We start from the raw sequence: 22,165 nt of genomic DNA on the forward strand, positions 1-22,165 counted from the left end.
AAATTACAAAAATACATATTAAAAATAAAACATTATTTTTCCTAAAAAAAGACGTCTCCTTTTTAAGCAAAAAGTTTGATTTTTCTGCATAAAGTATTTCTCCATCGGGGTTTTCAACCACAAAAAAAATCATTTTGTTGCTGCATAAAGGATCTTTTTTTTTTAACAGTGACGGTGCAACGTCATTCGTCGTGACGTAAAATCGAGCGCGACTGGGATGTCACTTTACGGCACGGAAGCTGCGCGAGCTGGCGAAACTGAGGAAAGCTAAACTAAGCAAGTTGCCGGGTGACAACATTTGACTGATAACCACGCTGTGTTCATATGTGGCCTTTTCAACATATCGATCGCTGAGCGGAAGTGTAATTTGTCATCTTGAGCTCCAAATATGTCCTAAAGACGTTGGGGGACAGCCAGGTACACGTGAGCATGTCTAACAAACAACGAGTCGCTCGGAAGTTTTTGTCAAGTGTGTATAATATGCTACCAATATTGTTAGTTTAACTCGGATTTTTTCGTCTTAATGAAGCTTTTTTGAACATTGAAGCTTTCACAAAAAACTTAATTTCTCCAGACTTTGTGTGCACACAACCCCCAGCCATATCTGGCCAAAACCTTGATTGTCAGTCAACGGTGACCGATTGGAAATAATGACGGAAATTGAGATGCCATTGTTTTGATTTTGTGGCGTCCTTTTGCGTAATCTGTTCTGGGTTCATGTGATTTTAATGCCTTGCTACCACATCGACATACTCAATGGGACATATGTTTGTGTTGAACTTGAGGGGGCAAGATCATTATTATTATTATTTTTTGGAAGTAAATGTACAACCGCTGACAAAGGGGAGCGCCATAGAAATATATTGCCTTGTTCACCACAATCGCTCAGTCTGGACGTGGGTCGTTTCCAATGCAAAGTTGGCCAAACCCATACGCAACTGCAATTATCCATCCATCCAATTTCTGAACCGCTTGATCCTCACTAGGGTCGCGGGGGGTGCTGGAGCCTATCCCAGCCGTCTTCGGGCAGTAGGCCTGGGACACCCTGAACCGGTTGCCAGCCAATCGCAGGGCACACAGAGACGAATAACCATCCACGCCCACACTCACAACAAGGGTCAATTTAGAGCGTCCAATCAGCCTGCCATGCATGTTTTTTTGGAATGTAAGAGGAAACCGGAGCACCCGGAGAAAACCCACGCAGGCCCGGGGAGAACATGCAAACTCCACACAGGGAGGCCGGAACTGGAATCGAACCCGGCACCTCCGCACTGTGAAGCCGACGTGCTAACCACTGGACAACCGGGCCGCCCGCAACTGCAACTATTCAAATTTATACCATGCCGCAACACAAAACATTTCTGTTTCAATCTGATGTCCTAAATAACAAACATGTTACGTGCGTGTCCTTCCAATTAACAGCCAAATGTTGTTTTTGGACAGAGTGATGTCTTCCAAAGAGATGGAGTCTCCCATCCAAGCCATAAACATCAGTCAGTGTGACTCCGCCCCCCTGCTGTGGCATACAGACGAAGTGGCCGCCGCACGCTCCCTTGGCCTGGTGGGAGCGCTGCTGGGCTCACTCCCGCGCACCCCCCGGCAGAATGTGCGTCTGGGACGGCCGTTGTTGTTGTTGCCAGAGGAGGAGCGATTTCTGGGTGAGAGTGGCGCCCTCACAACTATTTCGCAATCGGTGAGTGGCTTTCTTGCACGCATGACTTGAAATCAAGTTTGCAGATTTTTTTTATTGGTTGTGAAGTTTAACTACTGAAGAACAGCGGATTCATTTCTTTATTGTTGTAAGTGCTTAGGCACCCAGAAAAGGCAATTTTATATACAGTATAGCATTATTTTTTCAAGTATGTGGCCCATTAATCGGTCATCAGGTTTTTGTTCTGCCAAATATCCGCATCGGCCTCCACATGCAAACATCCTTATCGGTTGGGCCCGAAAAAGAACTAAAAGGCCTCTCTCATCATTTCCAGCGCAAGCCTGGCACAAGGAGTCGTGTAATTGTGCGGATGGGTGCCCTAGACTAGTGTCGGTATTTTCACGGACGGACGCACCTTGACACAATTAGAAACGAGTGTTTTGCGCCGTTGTGGGCGTGAACACAGCCGACATGTTGTAGTAACAACTCAATCATGAAGACTCGAAACTTGCACATGTGTGACGGGATTGGTGTCGTAACTGGTATGTGACTAATGAGTATGTGCTGCCTTCAGGATGTGAGCGCACAGGAGCACGCCCACCAGGTGGTGCTCTATGAGGAAACTCTGGAGCGAAGCTACCAGGAGCAGCAAGTCCTCGCTCTTCAAGACAGGAAGGCGGCTGTGGTACGTGCACTCAACTCGTCTCGACCAGGTGAGACAACCGGTATTTGCCGACTACCCTTTTTGTGTGTGTGTGTGTGTGTGTGTGTGTGTGTGTGTGTGTGTGTGTGTGTGTGTGTGTGTGTGTGTGTGTGTGTGTGTGTGTGTGTGTGTGTGTGTGTGTGTGTGTGTGTGTGTGTGTGTGTGTGTGTGTGTGTGTGTGTGTGTGTGTGTGTGTGTGTGTGTGTGTGTGTGTGTGTGTGTGTGTGTGTGCGTGCGGTAGGGCTGCCAACATTAGTTGACTAATCATGATGACATCTACAATCAAAATGGTTGACAATAAATTTAATGTCTGTGTTTGACATCGAAAAGATCTCATGCACACTCTTTCACAAACTGAGTGATGCGTTCATGAAATGGGAAATACCACCACTCAAAGTAACAACATGACATAATTTGCCACAAGTCCTCATTTACATTACATAATAATAAAACACATTGTTAATTTTGGTGAAATATAGTACGTAATTGTGTTTAAAAAAAGTTTCTTCTAATTTTGAAGATTTGTTTTTCTTCCAGTTGCATACCAAATTTTAATTGGGTAGATAAATTTACTACTTTTAATTTTCTAGTGTGTATGTTTGACATGGCGCGGATGCATTCCCAGCCGTTGAGTGAACAGGATGAACAGCCAAATACCCAAATACAAAATGACAACACTCCCAAGGAGCTGCTGGAGGCCACAAGTCACACCCATATGGATACTTGCACATGAGGAAGTCAGTGGATTGACGACCTTGCTGCTTTGCACACAGGGTCTGAGGTCGACTGCGAGGAGGACAAGCGGCGCCACTTGGAGACTCTAGAGCGTCACTTCAGCTTCAAGCGCTCCGCGCTGATGGTCCAGCTGAATACAGCCAGGGTAGGGCCGGCCCACCTTTCGGCAGGGCCAGCCTCTTGTGCCATCCGCACGCCCGCCGCCGACGCCAAGTACCAGGTGTTCTTGGATCTGAGGCGGCGGGGCTTCTACCTGACCTCGGCTGGAAAGTTTGGTGGTGATTTCCTGGTCTATCCTGGTATGTTGGTTGCTTGTCCTCTCCGCTGCTCCAATTACTACTGTCCAATCCACTTTTTTTTTAATAAATGTACCGGTAATCATATTGCAAAGAGCTCGTTATCATTAGTCGGGCACTCCCTGGGCCTTGGTGGGAGGAAGCAAGGAGTCAAGCAAGGAAATTAGGAGGAGAGAAAATATGAGAAGTAGGAAATAAAGAATGGAAGTAGAAATGTAAGGAAGAGAGGAATGAAGTGCAGGAGGAAGGAAAGAAAGAAAAAAATGCAAGAGACCAATGAAAGAAGGGAGGAGATGGAAAAAAGAAGGGAAGAAAGAAGCAACTAAAGAATAGACGGAATGAAGGGAAATGGGAAAGAATTGAAATCTGTGGCCAAGTGGTAGAAAGCAATGTGGAAAAGGGAGAAGGAAAACAAGCAAGGAAGGTAGGAGAGAATTAAAAAGGAACAAATGAAAGAATTTCAAAGAAGGGAGAAAGAAAAGGCTGGACTGAAAGGAAGATGCGGGAAAAACAAAGAAGGAAGCGTCTCAAAAATGGATAGAAAGAAGAAAAGGTTAGAATGAAGGGTGAAAAAGGAAGCAAAGGAGAGAATTAGTTGTGGCCAAAAGGCAGAAATACGAAAGTGGAGAAGGAAGGACATTTAAAAAACGAAATGTAGAAAGGAAGGTAGGAGATTTGCTTCCCTGCACCCACTTAATGTTCTTGTTTGTTTTGTTTTTACAGGTGACCCTCTGCGCTTCCACGCGCACTTCATCTGCGTGTGCGTGCGCGCCGACGAGAGCGTGCCCCTGTTGGACCTCCTGGCAGCCGCTCGCCTGGGTTCCAATGTCAAGAAGACGCTGGTCTTGTGTTCGCCTCACTGCCACGGTGGCGGCGTGACGTACTCGTCGCTCCAGTGGAGCGGAATGATCTGATCTGATTGGACAGCGGGACTGATACGTCCTGGCTGTTCCTGGAGAGTACTGTTCTGCTCACTTCAGCAACATTCCCTCTCTCATTGTGGGCAGCAGACTTTTGTATTCCTCAGTTTAGAACCGTAGAGGCATCAGATACGAATGAGCCGACTGCAAAACCGATGGAGTAAAAAACAATTGCAAGGATTTTGAGGAAAGAAGACATGGGCAGGATTGGTCATTTCATGGGCAATCTCCAAATCTTTGTCTCATCAGACCACAGAATTTTCTTTCTCGTGCCCTGAGAGTTCTTCATGTGCCTTTTGGCATACTCCAGGCAGGATGAAATGTGTCGTTTACATAGGTGTGGCCACGGTGCCATACAGGCCTGACTGGTGGAGCGCTGCGGAGATGGTTCTCCGTCTCTTTGTTCACATCTGAATGACTCCTGCCAAACGAAATGAAGCAATTAATTCGGATTCACTGGCAGAGCCCGATGTAGATATGCGTGTTTTTTTTTTTATCTAAATGCCATCTCAAATCTAAATGTGTTTTTCTTTACATATAATCTCTCCCGACTTATGTAGCTAGTAATTTTGATTGATGGGACACAAAAAGAACTTTGCCAGTAATCTGAAGACAGAGGTCTTCATTTAAAGTGAAGCAACAATGGTGCCGATTAATTTTTTGTATGCAATTTATGTCATATATTTGTTTTTTATATTTTGTTTGTTGTATAATCATAAAATGTATGAACGGTGTGCTAGTGTACAGCATATACAAAAAAAAAGCCAGGGTTTTCCACTTTCTTATACTTCACGTAGTATTTGGGATCGACCAGGTCTATTTTCCTTCTTGCATAATGACACTGAGACGTCTGAGGTTACCCTGAACGTCACTCAGTGGGGTTGGTGCCGATTATCGAACGAGAAGGCTGTCCATTCACTGAAAGTATTGACACAGGCGAAAATATTCCTGTGAACTCTCAAAAATGTAATTCAGGTGAACATTTGACGGGTTTTAAACAAGTTAAATCGGATGTACAGTATACGTCACATTTCACCGAACAGGTGTGCGAATGGTTTCATTAGGATTTAGGGCCCACACACACACGACCTCAACATTGTACGGTATTGCACACTGATAATGTAAATTGACATTTGATAACAACTTTGTTTGTTTTTGCTTTTGTTTTAAGGATGGGACCTGGTTATTTTGGGTACATTAATGTGAAAACCAGTGCTCAATATCATTACATGAGAATTCAACTGGATTATCTTCCTTCCCTTCGATTATTTACACAAACAATTTGACAAACCTGGGTGTTGTATTTCATCTCAGTCGTGGAGGGAGAAAGAACCCTGAGCCACTTTATAGCCGAATAACATAATTGCAAAGCCATTGGCGCAAGTTAATTGGAAACACGGTGTGTGTAGTTCACCTCCACTGCGACGGTGGCGCTCTAGGTGTAATACTTTTCAGTTGCTCAACATGAAACAGGAAGTAGTTTGGCTGAGGTCGTTTTGTCAAATGTGGAGCAAACGGGTCAACTGTTTTTGCCTCGGCATTATACAAACGACGCCCGCTTGTATGACGTAGTTGAAAATAACGACTCTTGGGGTGGTTGTTTCTGTCCATACTAACGCGATTAAACTGGATAGGTTTAAAGTAAAATTACTATTGGTCCGAAGTGGATCACGTGGCCATCGAGCGGGTCTTGATTATTTTAATTTATAGGATGCAAAGCAACACAATTGTCCTCATCCGATCCATCGTGCATTTGTAATACGTATTCTTTAAAAACTCATTGGGCGATTAGGTTGTCGAAGAACCTGGTGATGCGGACGTTACTCGCTGCTTTCCCATTGGGCTCCCTTAGGTCACATGACCCACGGCAATCAATTGCTCGATTTTTGTTTTATTTTGTAGGCTGTACAACAACACAATTGGCATCATTGTTACATAAAATGTTGCCGTTTGGCATATAAATGTGTTTTGTTGTGGTTAGTTGACGTTTGTCGCCGGCCGTCACTGTCGCTCGTAGTATCGGACTTTAGTTGTCCAGTAAGGTCACCAACTTTTTGGTTAAGAATAAGTCTAGTATCTCTTATTAGTTTAATTCGGGGCCCATAAATTAATCGGTGATTTGGAACTGGAACACGTTCCGTCCACTCAACATGGTGTTAAATAGTAATTCATTGTACTGTCCCATGCCAACATCTTTAGTCAAGGTTTAGCATTTGATGTGTAATGAATTTACCCAAAATCGCACTAAGTAATGCAAAACGATTAATTTTGCATACTGTCATCTCCACTCATCGAGCTTCCGCTCAACGATGTCCCTTTGCGGGTCGAGGTAGCCACACTGCGCGCATCCCCTTTCTGACCACCCAAAGAAAACAGGAAGCGAATGCCGTAAATGCGTGGAGGCAGGGACAATTCTCGCTTTGAATTCTCGGTAGAAATGAAGCAAAGCAACCCTGACAACATCATTACCATATGCGCGGTTTCGTTTGGGTTTTTTTCTTGGACAAGGCCAACGCTTTGCCGCTTCTTTCTGGTCACGTGAGTCACAAGACGCGAGCCTGGTGTTGTGTCACGTGACACGCCTCTTCTCCAAACATGTCTCCGGACTCGCGTCCAGCAGGAACGCCAACAAGTTGGACACAGTCTGGTCGCTGACGCGCATCTGCTTCGCACAGCAGACGGAGCGGAGGCTCGTCTTCCTTCGGTCCTTGCCTCGTTTTGGGGTGTCAAATGTCACAACACGCTCACAATGCCGAGGACGACTCGGTGCTGGTAGCTTGACGCTAGCTGGCGCGTTCGTACAGCCTGAAAAAAAGTCCAAAGTTATACCAGGTGAGTCAAATGACAAATTGACTTGTTTTTCTATAGGGTACGATAAACGTATGTTAAATTAATGTTCAACTCGAGTGTCTGTTTTGTATGAATTTAAACGACACCGTCGTGTTAACTCGTGTCAAGCTCAAGGATGCTTCTAGCTTAAATTTGTAAATCAACGAACGCATTTTTAAGTGTTGTGTTTATTAATTACTCGAGCTTTCTTTTGGATGTGCGTTATACAGTCTCATTAAAATTAGAGAAGTTATTCTAAAGTTTTAAGGACGAATTTGCACTTGGTTGATGTTGTACGTTTGCTTGAGTGAGGTTGGATGATGACCATGTCTGAAAGAATTCAATAAAAACGAATACAAGGTAATAGCTCCCAATAATTTGTTATAGTAAATGGCGCTTTCCAAAATTTTAAGACTAACTGCACTGTTAATCTTTCACCTTACTTTGTTTTAATTTCAAACGCGTACCAAAATAAAATGTCATTACTGGAAGGGTTAGAAAAGCTGTTCAATGTAGCACAATATATACGTTGTGTGTGTGTGTGTGTGTTTTTAAACTAGCTTCTCAGTGTCTCCAGACATGTTTTTACTGCAAGCAGTGAATGATCACCGGCAGTGCACTTTGAACTTCGGTAGCTGCAAAAAGAAATTAATTAAACAAATAGGGCCTGCCAATAATATTGGAATTAACAATTCATACAGTTGTTGTATAGTTACATCTCACTGAATTTTAAAGTAGTAGAAAATGGTCCACTCAGTGGAATTCAAGTTATGGTTTATGGCACATCATGTGAGTTCACTCTTTCGTGTCATGTAATCACGGTGCTACTATAGTATGCATGCAATACGGCTACGACCTTTCTTCTCGTCTGTTTTTTTTCTTTCTTCTCAGGACATGTGTAAGAAGCAATTAAATGTGTCCTTGCAGTTAAAGAGACCTTCTGTCTCCATGTGAGTGTAGCTGGACACTTTGCAGGCCTGAGCACGTCACAATGGATTGGCTGGTGTGCGCTGTGGAAAAAGACCTGGGGATCGACCGGAGGCAGGTGGGCGCCGGGGCCCGTCAACAGGAGCTTATCGCTCTGGTGCCTGTGCGCTGGCTGGCGGCTCTCCGTGACAGGAAACTTGTGCGTTTCGTCCGCTTGGAAAGTATCAGCGAGGCAGAAATCCGCACCTACCTGCAGTGTTCCCAGGCTAAGCTGCCGCCTGGCTGGACACGAGTGTGCATCCAGGGTTTAAGGAAAAGCAAGCTGAGCTACAGGCTGGTCCGAGACCCGTGTCTTCAACTGAATGACTCATCAACAAAGGAGTCCTACGTTAGCACCATGCAGCATGTGTCACTGCATAATGTCAGGTATTGAACACACAAAAAGTCACACCATAGAAATAGTGTTTGTGGTTTTAGGGCAGCTTACAGGAAGCGCTCTTTCTCAAATGGAGGGTTGTGCAATTGCACACATACAGCTTGCTTGACTATTAATGTACCATTTAATGTTGTTCCACATCAACTAACACAGTGTTGTAAATGACCATATTAATGACTTGGCTACATTTAGTCAACTAATTTTCCATTTGCGTCACATTCTGTTCTGAAAAAAATAAGCGGAAGTGTCACTTGTGTCTTGCTTATTTCTTGATTAATTTGTAAGTTCTTTGTAACGTTTTGTTTTAGTCTTCAAATTAGTGACATAGTTCCAGTTTTGCGGATTACATTACTGACAGTTTTATTTGAAATCTATTTTGTATTTTTAAAATTTCAAATGTAATACTAATTAATTGAATAGCTTCTCAGCCGACAGTATGCATCTGCATCTTTAAGAGGCGTATTTACCATAAGGCACGCAGGCCCAAAGACAATTTAAATCAATTGAGGTGACAGACTAACTTTCCTTCAGCACGTTCATGTTGTTGCAAACGCTCTGCTTAATCCTCCAGCCAAAAAAACAAATTAGCAACTAGTTGACATCAAGCTCTGAACATCATTGTCGAGTAGTATAGTTGACTGTACAGTCACCTACCACTACACCACTAAATGTAAATATCAGAGTTGAGCCAAATGTTTACATTTGGACTGGTTGAAGTTTGCCTCAATTACTGTGATTATTTTTTTTCCAGGAATCTGTGGCGTGAAGCCCACTCCAGACTTGTGCAGCCGTATGCCGGAGCCAGTGAGCAGATGCATGTCACGGCTGCGGATGCAGTTCGACACTCCCTTCAAAAGCTCTTTAAATCTGCCTTCATCTCATGTGAAAAAGCATCACCGTCTCTCTCTCCGGCCAAAGAAAAGGAGAACATCTTGCCGTCGTCCGTGTCTGCTTCTTCCAAGCCAAAATTGGACCATTTGTGCCCCAATGTTTTGTCAGCCGAATGTCTGCTGGAGACGGCAGAGATGCTCTATGTGGTTCTACCTTACACACAGTATTCACTCCATGACCTCGTGTCCTTCAGCCCAGCCAAGCTTGCCAATAGTCACGCCAAAGTTCTGTTCATTCTTTACCAGTTGCTGACAGCCATGCAGGCGTGCCACACTGCAGGGCTGTCCTGCGGGGACCTCTCCCTGCTGGACATTGCGGTGGACGAGCAGCTCTGCAGCCGACTTAAGGTCAACCTTGCCCATTATGAGGAACTGGGCAACGGTGATGATCCTACCAGGCTGGTACCCAAAAGTGCCCCACCAAGAGTCAATGTGCGTTCGAGCCAGGAGAACAAAATGCTTTGCAAGGACTGCTTTGATGAGCTCAAAACTTTAGTTCTTGACTGGGTCCATGGGCGTGTAAGCAACTTTTGCTACTTGATGGAGCTCAACAGGTTAGCGGGGCGACGAGAGGGAGACCCAAATTACCACCCTGTGCTGCCGTGGGTGGTGGATTTCACAGTGCCATTTGGAAAATTCCGGGACCTCCGAAGATCCAAGTTTAGGCTCAATAAGGGGGATAAGCAGCTGGATTTCACCTATGAGATGACCAAAGAGGCATTGGCGGCTGCAGCGGGCAGCGGTCTAGGGGGAGTTAGCGTTGGGGGAGACTTGTGTGGATCAGTCAGTGCAAGTGGGGCCGGACAGCCAGACCACCTCCACGTACCTCATCATGTGTCGGACGTGCTCTCGGACATTACATACTACGTCTACAAAGCCCGGCAGACCCCCAAATGGGTGCTGTGTAGCCACGTGAGGTCCCAGTGGGAGCCGAACGAATACCCCTCCAGTATGGAGCGCATGCAGAGCTGGACGCCTGACGAGTGCATTCCCGAATTCTACACAGACCCCTCCATTTTCCGCTCAATACACCCTGACATGCCGGACTTGGATGTGCCTTCATGGTGCCAGTCCTGCGAGGAGTTTATCGAGGTCCATCGGCGCCTCCTGGAGAGCAGGGAGGTGTCTCAGAACCTGCACCACTGGATAGACCTCAATTTTGGCTTCAAGCTGTCAGGCAAAGACGCAGTCAAAGCGAAGAATGTGTGCTTGCATCTAGTGGACAACCACACCCATCTGACCACGTATGGTGTGGTCCAGTTGTTTGACCAGCCCCACCCGCCTCGCTTATCCGCTTTCCAGTATGCTCCGGCAGAACCTCCACTCGTAGGCCTCGCTGCCCTTGACGTGCCTTCTCTACACATCCCACAAATCGACATGGCGCCTGCCTCTGTGGATGGAATGGTGCCAGAGTCCACTGGCTGTGAGTCCAGTGCCTGGACCGTGCTCGACAGAGACGAAGAGCTTGAACAAGGCACCGAGGCCTTGGACTCGTTAGTGTCTACAGGCTCGTCTAATTCTGCCACTTGCTCTGGTCCACTGCCTAGTATCAATACAGGCAAGATCGCGGATGCAGCACTCATAATGTCTCACTCTCCGACTTCCTTCTCCAGTGATTTCACAAGTGCTGGGGTACGCAGCACTGTGCTCCAAAGAGGTGGGCCAGTGAACAAAAAGCACATGGAGGGAGGCGTGACCACCACCAACGCAGACGATAACAAGATCCGCCTCCCCGAGGGCTTCAATCCACTGCAGCCTTTAGAAGAGCTGGAGAAGTTGAACAATTTCCTGGTTAAGAGTCTGCACACCGAAGTGTTGCATCCTGAAGGCCCCTCAGAGAGGGAGCTCGGAATGGCGGAAGCGCCGCTGTCTCTCATGAGGCTTTATGAAAGAGATATGCAGGCCCTTGGCGTCCTCATTGCCGAGATGTTTTACTCCTCAAAATTTCGAGGCTTAAAACCGGGCGCCTCCCTCAGACAACGTTTCCACGCCGTTTTGAAAATGTGCTCCCTTGGCTTCCGGGACATCCCGCTTTCTTTGCATCACGCTCTTGAGAAACTGCTGCCAATAGAGAAACAGTCTGGAGCAGCACATCAGTGTCAACGCCCGCTTCTTTTTAACTATGATCCCATCTGTGATGGCCTTCCCCCTCCGACTCCCTCCCAGATACTGAACACGTTCGTTACTCCATTTCCGTTCCCGTCCTACTTTTCAGGACTCCATCGCTTTATCTTCTCCTACCACGCCAAGATGGAGACTGTATGTAGACTCCAAGGAAGGGACGTCGTCTTCCAATTGTGGCAACAGTTAGAAACACTTCTGCGAGGCAACATGACGGCTGAGGGCCTCGAGATTCTCTTGCCCTTCATCCTGGCCCTCATGCTCGAAGAGTCCACTGCCGTCTACGCTGCTTGGTACCTGTTCGAACCCATCTCGAGAGTCCTGGGTCCCAGAAATGCAAACAAGTACCTTTTAAAGCCACTGGTCAATGTTTTCGAGAACCCTCGCTGTCTTCGGGGACGTTTCTATCTCTACACCGACTGTTTCATCCTGCAACTGATCGTCAGGCTCGGTCTGCAGGCCTTCTTGTCCAACCTGCTCCCACATGTGCTGCTGGTCCTCACCGGCTTTGAAAGCTGGACCTCTAGTCCGGCCGGAGAAGCTTGCAAAGGGATGCGCGGTGCCAATTGTACTCTGGGAGAGGAAGAGGAGGAGGGCTTTCAGGCCGGTCATGTGCGCTCCTCATCTGGATCTATTCGCGGGAACATGGGCGGTGGCAGCGGGGCGAGCGCAGGCGTCGGGGTCGTTGGGGACGGCGGGCTGGTGGACTACACCTCATGCATCAGTCTCAATGACCAGGTGTTTCTCTCAGAGGCCGAGGACTTTCAGAATGAATTTTACGTGAACGGCGCAGGGGGAGACGGCGGAAAACGGGTGGACCAGAATTCTGCTGCCAAGGACCAGGACCACGAGTCTTTGAGCGTGGGCAAGCTTAGCGACAAAAGCAGCGCAAGCGAACACTCATCCGGCGACGGAGACTCCATGCGGGATCGAGCCAGTCTTAAATCAGCCGACAGCAGCCAGGACCTGAAACAAGCCAGCGAGGGAGAGGAGGGAGCAGAGCTGGATGAGGAGGAGGCCACTCAGGCTCATGATTGTAAAGTGGCGGCAGATGACCTTTCAACCCCCAAACTGGAACTGTCTTTCTCTGGTTGCACAGAAGTTTCGTGTGCTACTGTTGCCACTGTGGAGAGTGAGTTTGTGAACGGAATGGTAATGGAAGAGAAAGTCATTATGGGGGACCAGGAAGAAGAGGAGGACCAGGATCCGTCGGAGGAATCGCAGGCGAAGGAGCAAAAAATACTTCTCGGTGAGACGTGAGCTTGTTAAGGGCATTCAAACGACTCACCTGTTTTCTAGGCTTTGGTCATGCGAAGTTTGCAAGCTGAGCCCTTTAAGTATCTCGATGTCATTTTCAGGCCACAGTGTGGATCAGTGGAAGGCAAAATGGCCGCCCCCGAGATGGATTAAAAACTTGGATATTTCTCAATTCATGTTCCACAAACGCAATATTAATTCAAATAAAAATGTTTAGACAAGTGGGGGTCCGTAGAACATGTTACTGTCAAGAAAATGTTTGACTTGACTTTCCCTCTAAAGAAAAATCTCTTCACACAGATACAGTCTGCAAAACTGTTCGGTGGCTCTCAGCCAAACTTGGACCGACAGTGACCTCTCGATGCGTGGCCAGGAACTTGCTGCGATTACTTACAAATTGCTACCTCGGTGCGTAGGCGCGAATAGCATTGCAGAAGATTAAAGGAGTGTCAATATCCAAACATGCTTCCCTTTTTCCTTTTGCGTTCTGGTCACAGGCCCTGAAAGTCATCAGTTTGTCGTGCCTGGACCTGAAGAGAGCCCTCTGGAGAGTGTGGGAATGGGCAGCGTTTATGAGAAGCGATCCGTGGTGGGCGACCAGACCGCCTCGTCTGTGCTGGACTGTCTCATTTACGTCGCTCAGCTTTACGGCGAACCCGTGCTCACTTATCAGTACCTGCCATACATAGGATACCTGGTGAATCTTGTTACCACTTGGTCGAACACTCAATTTGGAGCACATATTGTACAACAATCTTTGTTAAAATGTCCGCAGGTGTCTCCGCCGTCCTCGCAGCGTCTCAACACACGCAAGGAGGCCAGCCTGCTGGGAGCTGTTGCACTCACACAGAAGATAGTGGTCTTTCTCTCTGACACCACGCTAATGGACATGCTCATGAAAATTAATCAGGATGTGCTCCTGCCGCTCCTTGACCTGCTCACCAACCCTCACATGGGGTAAGAGACTCTTTGAATTGCGGTACTGATTTGCTCTTTTTTGTTTTTGTTTGGATTTAGTTTTTTTTTTTTAATTGACTTGTCCCTGGTTGTGCACGTGATGCTGTGCTCAGGTTCCCCAGCGGAGGGCAGACACGAACCGTGGTATGTCTCAAGACACTCAGCCTGATGGCTCTCATCTGCCTGCGTATAGGGAGGGAGATGGTGCAGCAGCACATGGCCGACACACTGCGCCGCTACTTTGCCGTTTTCTCCCTGCTGCACTGTTTGCGGCCTCAGGTACTCGCTCATTTTTAATCCGCGGCAACTGACAAGTGTCTCGTCGAGTTTATTTCCAGAACGCTTTCAGCAGGCAGGCCCGTCGCGGCTAGCTTTAGAAGAAACAAAAGGCACACAGGCAGAAGAAAACACCTAAAAATAGAAACAGGCGACAGGAACTTGGAATAGAGTACCTGACAAGGAAGGAGTGAGAAAGGCAGTATGTATATGTGAGGATGTGGGTTTGCAAGGCAGTTCTTCCTCTTGTGGCAAAATAGAAAAGTTTCTCCTTGGAGTACTCTTCATTCCTGTTCACTCATGATCTGGAACTGATTCCTCCACACTGCAGATGGAAAGTGCACCCCGCAGAGTTGTCGGGGAGGTCACGGTGGTGGATGTGAGCACACCCGAAGAGTCCGGCGTGACTTATGAATTGTCAGTCCTGGAGGAACTGCAGTCGGTGTTTAGCACAGAGATGGCGCATGCCTCATACATCCCATTTTACTGCCTCATCGGTAATGCTTCATTTTAGCAGCTGACCTGGAAAATGTACTGTTGGCCTTCATTAAGAGTGCCTTCTGGGTTCCCTAGGTGATATGGCAATCCGTAAACTGGTTCCAAACCACGAGCTGGTGTGGCAGTTGGCCTCCTCGTACCATCAAAGTGTAAGTCATGTAGTGTCAAGAGTGGACATGCCTCCATCCTCCTCTTCTGGTTTCAGCAGGCTGGCCGGTTGCAGCCCCTTCCTCTCTCCTTCCACTAGTTCCACCCAGCTCGGAGACCACCTCCCCGAGTCAGGAACTTTTGGGAGCCATCTGGTAGGAAACCGAATCCAAGTGTCCGGGGACTCTTACTATGGTGGTAGTTTGGCCAGCTCTTGGGGACGCTCCAATCATACCGCCACCATTAACACCGCCCCCTCTGCTGTCACAACCCCATTCATCGGCACAACCCCTTTCTCCTCATCTTGGGTGATGGGACCCCCTCCGGAAGACAGCGCCCTGAAGCAGGAACTGTCTCGTAGTGGACGCTCCTTGCAAGGCAACTGGCTGGCCTACTGGCAGTATGAAATTGGCCTGAACCAGCAAGATTCCCATTTTCACTTCCACCAGATTCGTTTGCAGAGCTTCCTGGGTCACTCGGGCGCCATTAAGTGTTTGGCACCACTGGCGGGGGAAGATTACTTCCTCTCTGGGGGTAAAGACAGGACCGTGAAGCTATGGCCACTCTATAACCGCGGCGACGGCACGCAGGAAGTGGAGCCCAGGCTAACGTATTCGGACCATAGGAAGTCTGTGTTCTATGTTGGCCAACTAGAAACTTCACAGGAGGTGGTCAGCTGCGATGGCATGGTGCACCTTTGGGACCAGTACACAGGTGAGAGGCGTCATGCTTATCTACTCAGGCATTTTGAAGAAAATAAAAGGAAACATCATACTTGTACACATGATCACGAACACTTGTTCAGGACAGAGGCAATACCATTAAAAGTGCAACATGCAGAAGTAATTAAAAACATGAGCAACCTAAAAGCGAGTTGCCATGAATTTGCACTGAGCATAAATGAAATCTGGAGCCTTTTTGTCCTCTTCCTAGAAAACCTAAGCCGATGGCCTGAGGGCAAAATCTCAAAACCCATTTTGGAGTGGATGATTAGGACTATTCAAAATGTTTATAGAGGAGGATATTGACAGAGCCCCTGCAGCTTGGTGAATTTGTGAATACTGGTACCCCTTTTTGTTAAATCACAAAGTACTGTGACTAACCACAGTTTTGGGAAAGGTGAGTTCAATTTTACAGGCAACACCCGAGCACTGCATTTGTTGAATCAAGAAATCACATCAATAGAATCTGCCAGACGAAGTGAAGTAGGCTACAAGATCTCAAGAAATAACCGCATCACGCTCCGATCCGAAGAAATTGCAAAAAAAACGTATTAAAATCTAACAGTCCAGAAAAGGCCATTTGCAAGACTCTGGGGCTACAGCAAACTACTGTCAGAGCCATTATCCACAAATGGATAAAAACTGAACAGTGGCAAACATTCCCAGCAGTGGTCGACCAGCTAAAATTACGCCAAGAGTGCGACGCCGACTCATCCAGGAGGTCACAAAAAAACCTAAAACAACACTCAAAGAACTCCAGAACACGCTGGCCTGAGTTCAGGTCAGTGTTCACGACTCAACCATGAGAAAGACACTGGCCAAAAATGCCATCCATGGTAGAGTTACCAGGCGAAAAACACTGCTCTCCAAAAAGAACACAAAGGCACTGAAAGCTACATTTACTGCACATTGCATCATACTGAGCTTTTCAAATATTTGGTTAGCTTCTAGAACATTACTAAGCTACATTAAGTTAACGTGACATAGATTTTGTTGTTGTTTTTTTTTGTTCCTACTGTATCTCATTAACTTGTGCAGTTATTGTAGTGTATATGGGGCTATGATGGCATGAATATTTTTTTATTTTTTTTTAATCAAGCAAATCCTATATTCTACTGTGCCAGGGAGGCAGATCCGCTCATATGAAGCCGTGGATGGGAAAAATCCAATTACAGCCGTCACTACCATGCCTGCGCCACACGGCAGCGTCTTGTTCGGAAGCGCCGATTCTGTCCTACGCTTCATTGATCCTCGCAAGCCGGGACTGCAGGTACTAAATTATCCACGCAAATGCATCCCCTTGAGACTAACATCCTCTCAGGACTTGTCTGAAAGGCAGCCATTTGACAATGACAAATCTATACTCTGTGTCCCCCTCAGCATGAATTTCGGCTGGCCTACAACAACATAAGTGCCGGGCTCATCCGATACCTGGCCGTTAGTCCGACGGGACGCACTATAGCAGCGGGGTTCTCATCCGGCTTCATCGTCCTGCTCGATGCGCGGACGGGCTTGGTGCTGAGAGGCTGGCCTGCACACGAAGGAGACATTCTCCAAATGAAGGTAAAATGTGTGTGTGTGTGTGCGCATGTTCGTGCCTGTGTGTGTGCGCGCCCGCGCGCGTGTCGGCATGACAAATTCAAAGAGCAAAGGTATACAGTAATCCCCGCCTATTTGCAAATTCACTTTATCGAACCTATCCTCAGCTATACACTCCAAAACTCGTGTTTTACAATTTTTGGGCTGTTTTTATATCGCTCAAAGATGGCACTAGAGCCCTTTTCTAAATAGGAATTGGTAGCATCTTTCAGTGATAGATCGCCTACGAGAGAAAAGCTTTGTAATAATAATTATTATATATTTTATTGATAGGCGCCTTACATCGGGGCACTCAAAGTCAACAAACAACATAATTAAAAATCAGTACAGTAAAATAACAGAACATTTGTCTGTCAGGGAGTATGCTGGGTTGTTTGCAGAAATTAGAAGTTTTTGCCATGTGCATGTACTGTGATAGGTAAATCTTGTGGCTGGGGCAGAAAGTTTCACGCTTGCTTAGTGGCCAAAAGGGCTGAATCATTTTGAATCAATTTGAATATAAAGCAGCTGAATATAGAGCAAAAATTGTATTGTGACAGTCGCAAATTTCAACATTGCTCCATGCAATATTGTTCCACTCCTGTCCAGAAGATGGTGCTCACATGCATTACATTTCCGGTGAGAAGCAGGGTCCACCCTGGCTGGTTACCAATCAGATGCAGGGCACAAAAGACAAACAACACGATACAACATTCTGCACTCACATGCACAATTTAGCGTGTTTAATGAACGTGCAGGACATTTGAGTTCCTGAAGAAAGATGTGATCACTACTCTACCACCTAGGTCCCTAAATTAGAATCAGTCTGAGTGCTTGACCTATCATATGACTTTGCTCCATAAAGATAGGGAGTACATTCAAAGTCGGAACCGTTCGAGGATGATTTTCTCAGAAAGGTTCAAGAATTTCAGTGAAAAATTTGCAACCCATTTCTAAAAAAGAAAAAAAAGACTTTTGAGCATGGTCAATTGGCCAGTAACGTGCCATAGGGTTCCTATTGTTGGCACAGCACACTGCCTACCAAAGCTTTGACCAATTTGCAAACATTGGCTGCCATCACTTTGCAATGGTTACCATAGGGATTTTTTGGAACATTTGATGAAAAGTTAACTTATCTATATGGGACGCATAAGTCATTTTCAGATACTGATAAAAACAGATGTGCCACTTCAGTCTAGTTTAAAAAAAAATAGTGTGTGTGTGCGCGCGTGTGTTTGCATCTCCATTCTCTGAATGCGTCTCACTGTTTGAACAAGGCGTGGGCTGGAAGACTTTGGGTCACACCGCTTGTGTATGTATTTGGGCAAAACAGTCCAAAAAATAAAAGAAGGCACCTAAAGAATAGAGATTTCTCAAATGCAAGCATTATTGCATTGACCAGTGTGTGAGTGCCATTAATTGAATCGTTAGGTTGAATCCTAACCTAGTTACACACACACACTGTGATTTCGCATTAATGTGATACAGATTTGTTGTGTACACAGCTATGGACCGTGGTTCCTCCAAAGTCGAACTCCCCCAATTTGAAGTTTTTCAATTTGAAGTTCACCTATTTTGTTGTTCATCTGTAGTTTTATTATTTCTAATGTCACCACCTTAGACAAAAGCCTTGGAAAAAGCAGAATTGAATTTACTGCTGCATAGGCGACAACATGAGAAATATATTTAAATCTGAATTGTACTCACATTTTATCCAACAAATGCTAAGATAAATACATGACATTAGAAAACCCATTCCAGAAATATGTATTAAAAGTCCACTTGGTGACAGTACCCTCTACACACCTTCTACAACATAACCGTCACTTGGTGACAGCAATTTCACCCTTTGTGGCAATTTTAATTTTATGTTACAGTGGTTAATCTCTCTTCTTATTTGTTGTTGATTTGAGCCTGCAATAGATTAAATTGACATTATTTCGAATGGGGGGGTGGAAAACAACTAGGCTGGCAATTAGCGTCACAGAATTGATTGTGGTTTACTTTGGAGTGTCATCAGCCTATGTATATATATTTTTTGTTGTCAGGTTTCATCAGATGTGTGTTCATCTGCGAGCTTTTATTTTGACAGGGTTGTAGATTACGGATGCGGGTAGGGTGGACGAATATTGTACCCAGCCAATGTGCTGTCAACAGACCAAAAGGATGAGCAAACTTTATTTAACCTCAGACTGGGTCAAGGATTGTGCCTGTGCTTTTAAAGGCCCGGGTTCATGCAAATATGGACATAGGTTACTCATTAGAAAAGGAGCTCGGCGGCTCCCATTGGCACCCCCGGACTTCTTTTTGGTGTAAAGTAATGCAAGCGCGCACGCTCCCTGCTTCGTTGATGATGGAACGCAGGATGGCGAACATTTTGTAATTTTCACAAATGTCACTCTCAAACTTAGCTGGTGATGACACGGGGCCACATGGTTTTTAATAGGAGGGAAAAATGTTGAGGCATTTTATTGGAAGTAACTTGCACAATCAGCAGACAACGTGAGGAGACGCACAGTTTGTAGCAGATTGTTGTTATGGAGAGGACAAAAGAGTTCATGATGAATTTTGACATTTGAAAAACCCCAAAATAGCCTGGCCTGTAAAATTCAATTGAAAATAAAAGCACGCTCGCAACGGCGGTTGCCTTGAGAATAAAATTACAGTAAGATAATGTTCCCGTTGCATCAGGGGTGTACTGATGCATCTAAAATCTTGGCGTAGTCCTCCACACAGCAGATGTAAATGTAGAAGAACTAAATCTGTATTGCGTCTTGTTTCAACGTGGCGCGGTTTTTGCGGTTTCAAAAGCGACCGACGAGCGGACCAGCTTGTATTGGAATGGAATTTTAGCAGTGGCAAGCGATACATTTGTTCGTCGGGCCTTCAGTGAGGATTTATCGGACTTCATCCACATTTTAATACCCCAGCAATCATGTCACAGACTCAATGATCGAAACCATAAATACGAAGCAAAAATGCGATACAAAATGCACTCGTGGAATATTTCAGAGTTGAGATCAATCGGTCGTGGGAGAAAAATATTAAAATAAAATCGTGGTGAAACAATAAATCGGTAACTACTGAATTTTTGAAGTTATTGATACTTGATAATGGATTAATCGGTTTTTGTTTTTACTTTAGAATTGTCGAAACTCTCAGAATTTACGTTTCTCTACATTAAATATTCAGCATTTAAAATAGGTCTTGCACTGGGTTTAATTGGCCAAGCTTGACCAAAAATATGGGGGGAAAAAAACCTTAAGTGTGAGTTTAAAAAAAAAGGCATTTTTGAAATTCATTCATTCATTCATCTTCCGTACCGCTTGATCCTCACTAGGGTCGCGGGGGGTGCTGGAGCCCATCCCAGCCGTCTCCGGGCAGTAGGCGGGGGACACCCTGAATCGGTTGCCAGCCAATCGCAAGGCACACAGAAACAAACAACCATTCGCACTCACACTCACACCTAGGGACAACTTAGAGTGTTCAATCAGCCTGCCACGCATGTTTTTGGAATGTGGGAGGAAACCGGAGCACCCGGAGAAAACCCACGCAGGCCCGGGGAGAACATGCAAACTCCACACAGGGAGGCCGGAGCTGGAATCGAACCCGGTACCTCTGCAATGTGAAGCCGACGTGCTAACCACTGGACTACCGGGCCGCCCGCATTTTTGAAATGGGCGACAAAAATACAATTTGGGACATGGAAAGCCATCTCTGATTAAATTTTGCCATTGACCAGCTTCAGCATAAATGTACTCATTTGCGCAGATCACGACAGATGTTTTCCATCAGTCTAAAAACAAGGCCTTGATTGGCATCTTTAATAATTAACCTCTTTCACTTGTATGTTTCACCCTCCAGGCAGCTGAAGGGAACTTGGTCATCAGCTCGTCCACCGACTACACCCTCGCTGTCTGGAAGGACCTGGAGCAAAAGCCCCTGCGTCTATACAAGTCTCAGTCGGATCCCGTTCACGCCTTGGACTTCTACAACTCGGAGATCGTTACGGGCACCATGGCCAACAAAGTCGGCGTGTACTCGGTAGTGGACATCTCGCTGAGCCCCGTCAGCAGCACCAAGCTGAGCTCCGAGAACTTTCGCGGAACGCTCACCAGCTTGGCCGTGCTGCCCATAAAAAGGCTGCTGCTGCTGGGCTCTGACAACGGCGCCATCCGCTTACTGGCTTGATTTCCACTGTCCAACTTGAACAAGCAGCAATCGATTGAAACATGTTCACGTATCTTAAGTCCTGTACATATTCTAAAACTATTTTTTGGGCATCCGACGATTCTATCTCAAACGATTTTTGGACCTGGTCTGTGATTGTATTCCACTACAGACTTGCTCAGGGACCACTTGTTTTCTTCTCTTTCCAAAAGGGGTGGGCAACCTACAGCCCGTGGAGCATTTGCGGCCTGTGAGAGAGCTTTGGGTGCAATTCTAAACACAAATAAAACCTCAGAGGAACTATTATTTAAAATGAAAAAAAAAAACAAAAACAAAACATTCAACCCACAGATGCTTTGTATAATATATTAATGATACACACGTATTCAATCATGTTTGTCATACATTCAGTGTGTCCCACCACTGAAATCAACACTTACGCAACACCCACAAATACGACCTTTTGACCTACCCTTTACCTGTGTCCAATGCACTGACTAAACTATGCAGTATTTCTCGATCAAATCTTTGTGTGTGTGTGTGTTTGACTTGTTTCATCTCATGTTAAGGTTAGGCTGCCTCGCGTGAACATTGTGATTCGATGGTTAAATGATTTTAATCCATGAATAAAATTATTTTAAAATTTGTTTTCTGAACAGTTTTGACCATCTCTACGGTCTGAGTCAACGCCAAGATTTTGTACTTGAACATTTTTACGCAATGGCATATATCATTCATTAAAGGTCAATTCTTAACCAGAAAATACACTATTAAAACACGACCCGAGTTTCACTTCAGACGTATGCTTCTGCTCTCGATTGTATTTTTCCAATCTCAAAAGCCCTGACACATCAATGGAACTTTTTTTTTTTTTACTCCCGCTCAAGCTCCATAATCAGTAATTGACGCAATGGTGTGTTTTAAACTCTGGTTCGTCATCGGGTATTTATCAAGAGGTCCATGGTTACACTTATTTATCATTTGGGTAAATAAAAACAAATGTCTCAATGTGTTTTTTTTTCTTTACTATTTTGTTTGTAAATGTTTGGTAT

At 45.7% G+C, this 22,165-nt stretch overlaps 3 protein-coding genes and 1 long non-coding RNA gene across 6 annotated transcripts in view; 3 read left to right on the top strand and 1 right to left on the bottom strand.

Annotated features, from left to right (window-relative positions):
* The first annotated feature begins 206 nt into the window (after positions 1–206).
* On the top strand, positions 207–4,856 carry tsen34 (TSEN34 tRNA splicing endonuclease subunit). Its single transcript, XM_052077552.1, has 5 exons — positions 207–417; positions 1,444–1,693; positions 2,226–2,364; positions 3,128–3,388; positions 4,109–4,856. Exons 2-5 carry the CDS (start codon positions 1,448–1,450, stop codon positions 4,297–4,299), a joined length of 837 nt encoding a protein of 278 aa, XP_051933512.1. The 5' UTR covers positions 207–417; positions 1,444–1,447; the 3' UTR covers positions 4,300–4,856.
* A 1,324-nt stretch (positions 4,857–6,180) lies between these two features.
* LOC127608486 (uncharacterized) lies at positions 6,181–8,428 on the bottom strand. The gene is made up of 2 exons (XR_007964274.1): positions 8,312–8,428; positions 6,181–7,110 (listed from the first exon to the last, which is right to left on the bottom strand). It is a non-coding gene; the product is annotated as an uncharacterized LOC127608486 (long non-coding RNA).
* Positions 6,988–22,121, top strand: wdr81 (WD repeat domain 81). Of its 3 annotated transcripts, none has more exons than XM_052077425.1 (12): positions 6,988–7,137; positions 8,026–8,487; positions 9,249–12,757; positions 13,066–13,173; positions 13,263–13,462; positions 13,541–13,722; positions 13,836–14,001; positions 14,330–14,495; positions 14,572–15,357; positions 16,490–16,635; positions 16,746–16,928; positions 20,808–22,121. In XM_052077425.1, exons 2-12 carry the CDS (start codon positions 8,126–8,128, stop codon positions 21,132–21,134), a joined length of 6,135 nt encoding a protein of 2,044 aa, XP_051933385.1. In that variant the 5' UTR covers positions 6,988–7,137; positions 8,026–8,125; the 3' UTR covers positions 21,135–22,121. The 3 variants fall into 3 exon arrangements, with proteins under 3 accessions (XP_051933385.1, XP_051933387.1, XP_051933386.1); XM_052077427.1 differs by having other exon boundaries at positions 6,994–7,137; positions 8,095–8,487; XM_052077426.1 differs by lacking the exon at positions 6,988–7,137 and having other exon boundaries at positions 7,171–8,487.
* The window catches only part of dph1 (diphthamide biosynthesis 1), a 279,042-nt gene continuing 275,764 nt past the window's right edge, over positions 18,888–22,165 (top strand). Inside the window, exon 1 of the mRNA XM_052077525.1 lies at positions 18,888–18,895. The gene's annotated coding sequence lies outside the window, so the exon portion shown is untranslated. The remainder of the gene's footprint in view (positions 18,896–22,165) is intronic.

Source organism: Hippocampus zosterae, chromosome 10, assembly GCF_025434085.1.
Source record: "Hippocampus zosterae strain Florida chromosome 10, ASM2543408v3, whole genome shotgun sequence".
NCBI classification, from domain to species: Eukaryota; Metazoa; Chordata; class Actinopteri; order Syngnathiformes; family Syngnathidae; genus Hippocampus; species Hippocampus zosterae.

What these genes read in the sequence shown, in the direction of transcription:
- tsen34 (XM_052077552.1), top strand. Translation starts at nt 1,448, where the DNA reads ATGTCTTCCAAAGAGATGGAGTCTCCCATCCAAGCCATAAACATCAGT. An exon ending in TCACAACTATTTCGCAATCG is followed by an intron (nt 1,694 to 2,225) that starts GTGAGTGGCTTT and finishes TGCTGCCTTCAG; the next exon opens with GATGTGAGCGCACAGGAGCA. An exon ending in ACTCAACTCGTCTCGACCAG is followed by an intron (nt 2,365 to 3,127) that starts GTGAGACAACCG and finishes CTTTGCACACAG; the next exon opens with GGTCTGAGGTCGACTGCGAG.
- wdr81 (XM_052077425.1), top strand. Translation starts at nt 8,126, where the DNA reads ATGGATTGGCTGGTGTGCGCTGTGGAAAAAGACCTGGGGATCGACCGG. An exon ending in CCTTTGGGACCAGTACACAG is followed by an intron (nt 15,358 to 16,489) that starts GTGAGAGGCGTC and finishes CTACTGTGCCAG; the next exon opens with GGAGGCAGATCCGCTCATAT. An exon ending in GAGACATTCTCCAAATGAAG is followed by an intron (nt 16,929 to 20,807) that starts GTAAAATGTGTG and finishes TTCACCCTCCAG; the next exon opens with GCAGCTGAAGGGAACTTGGT.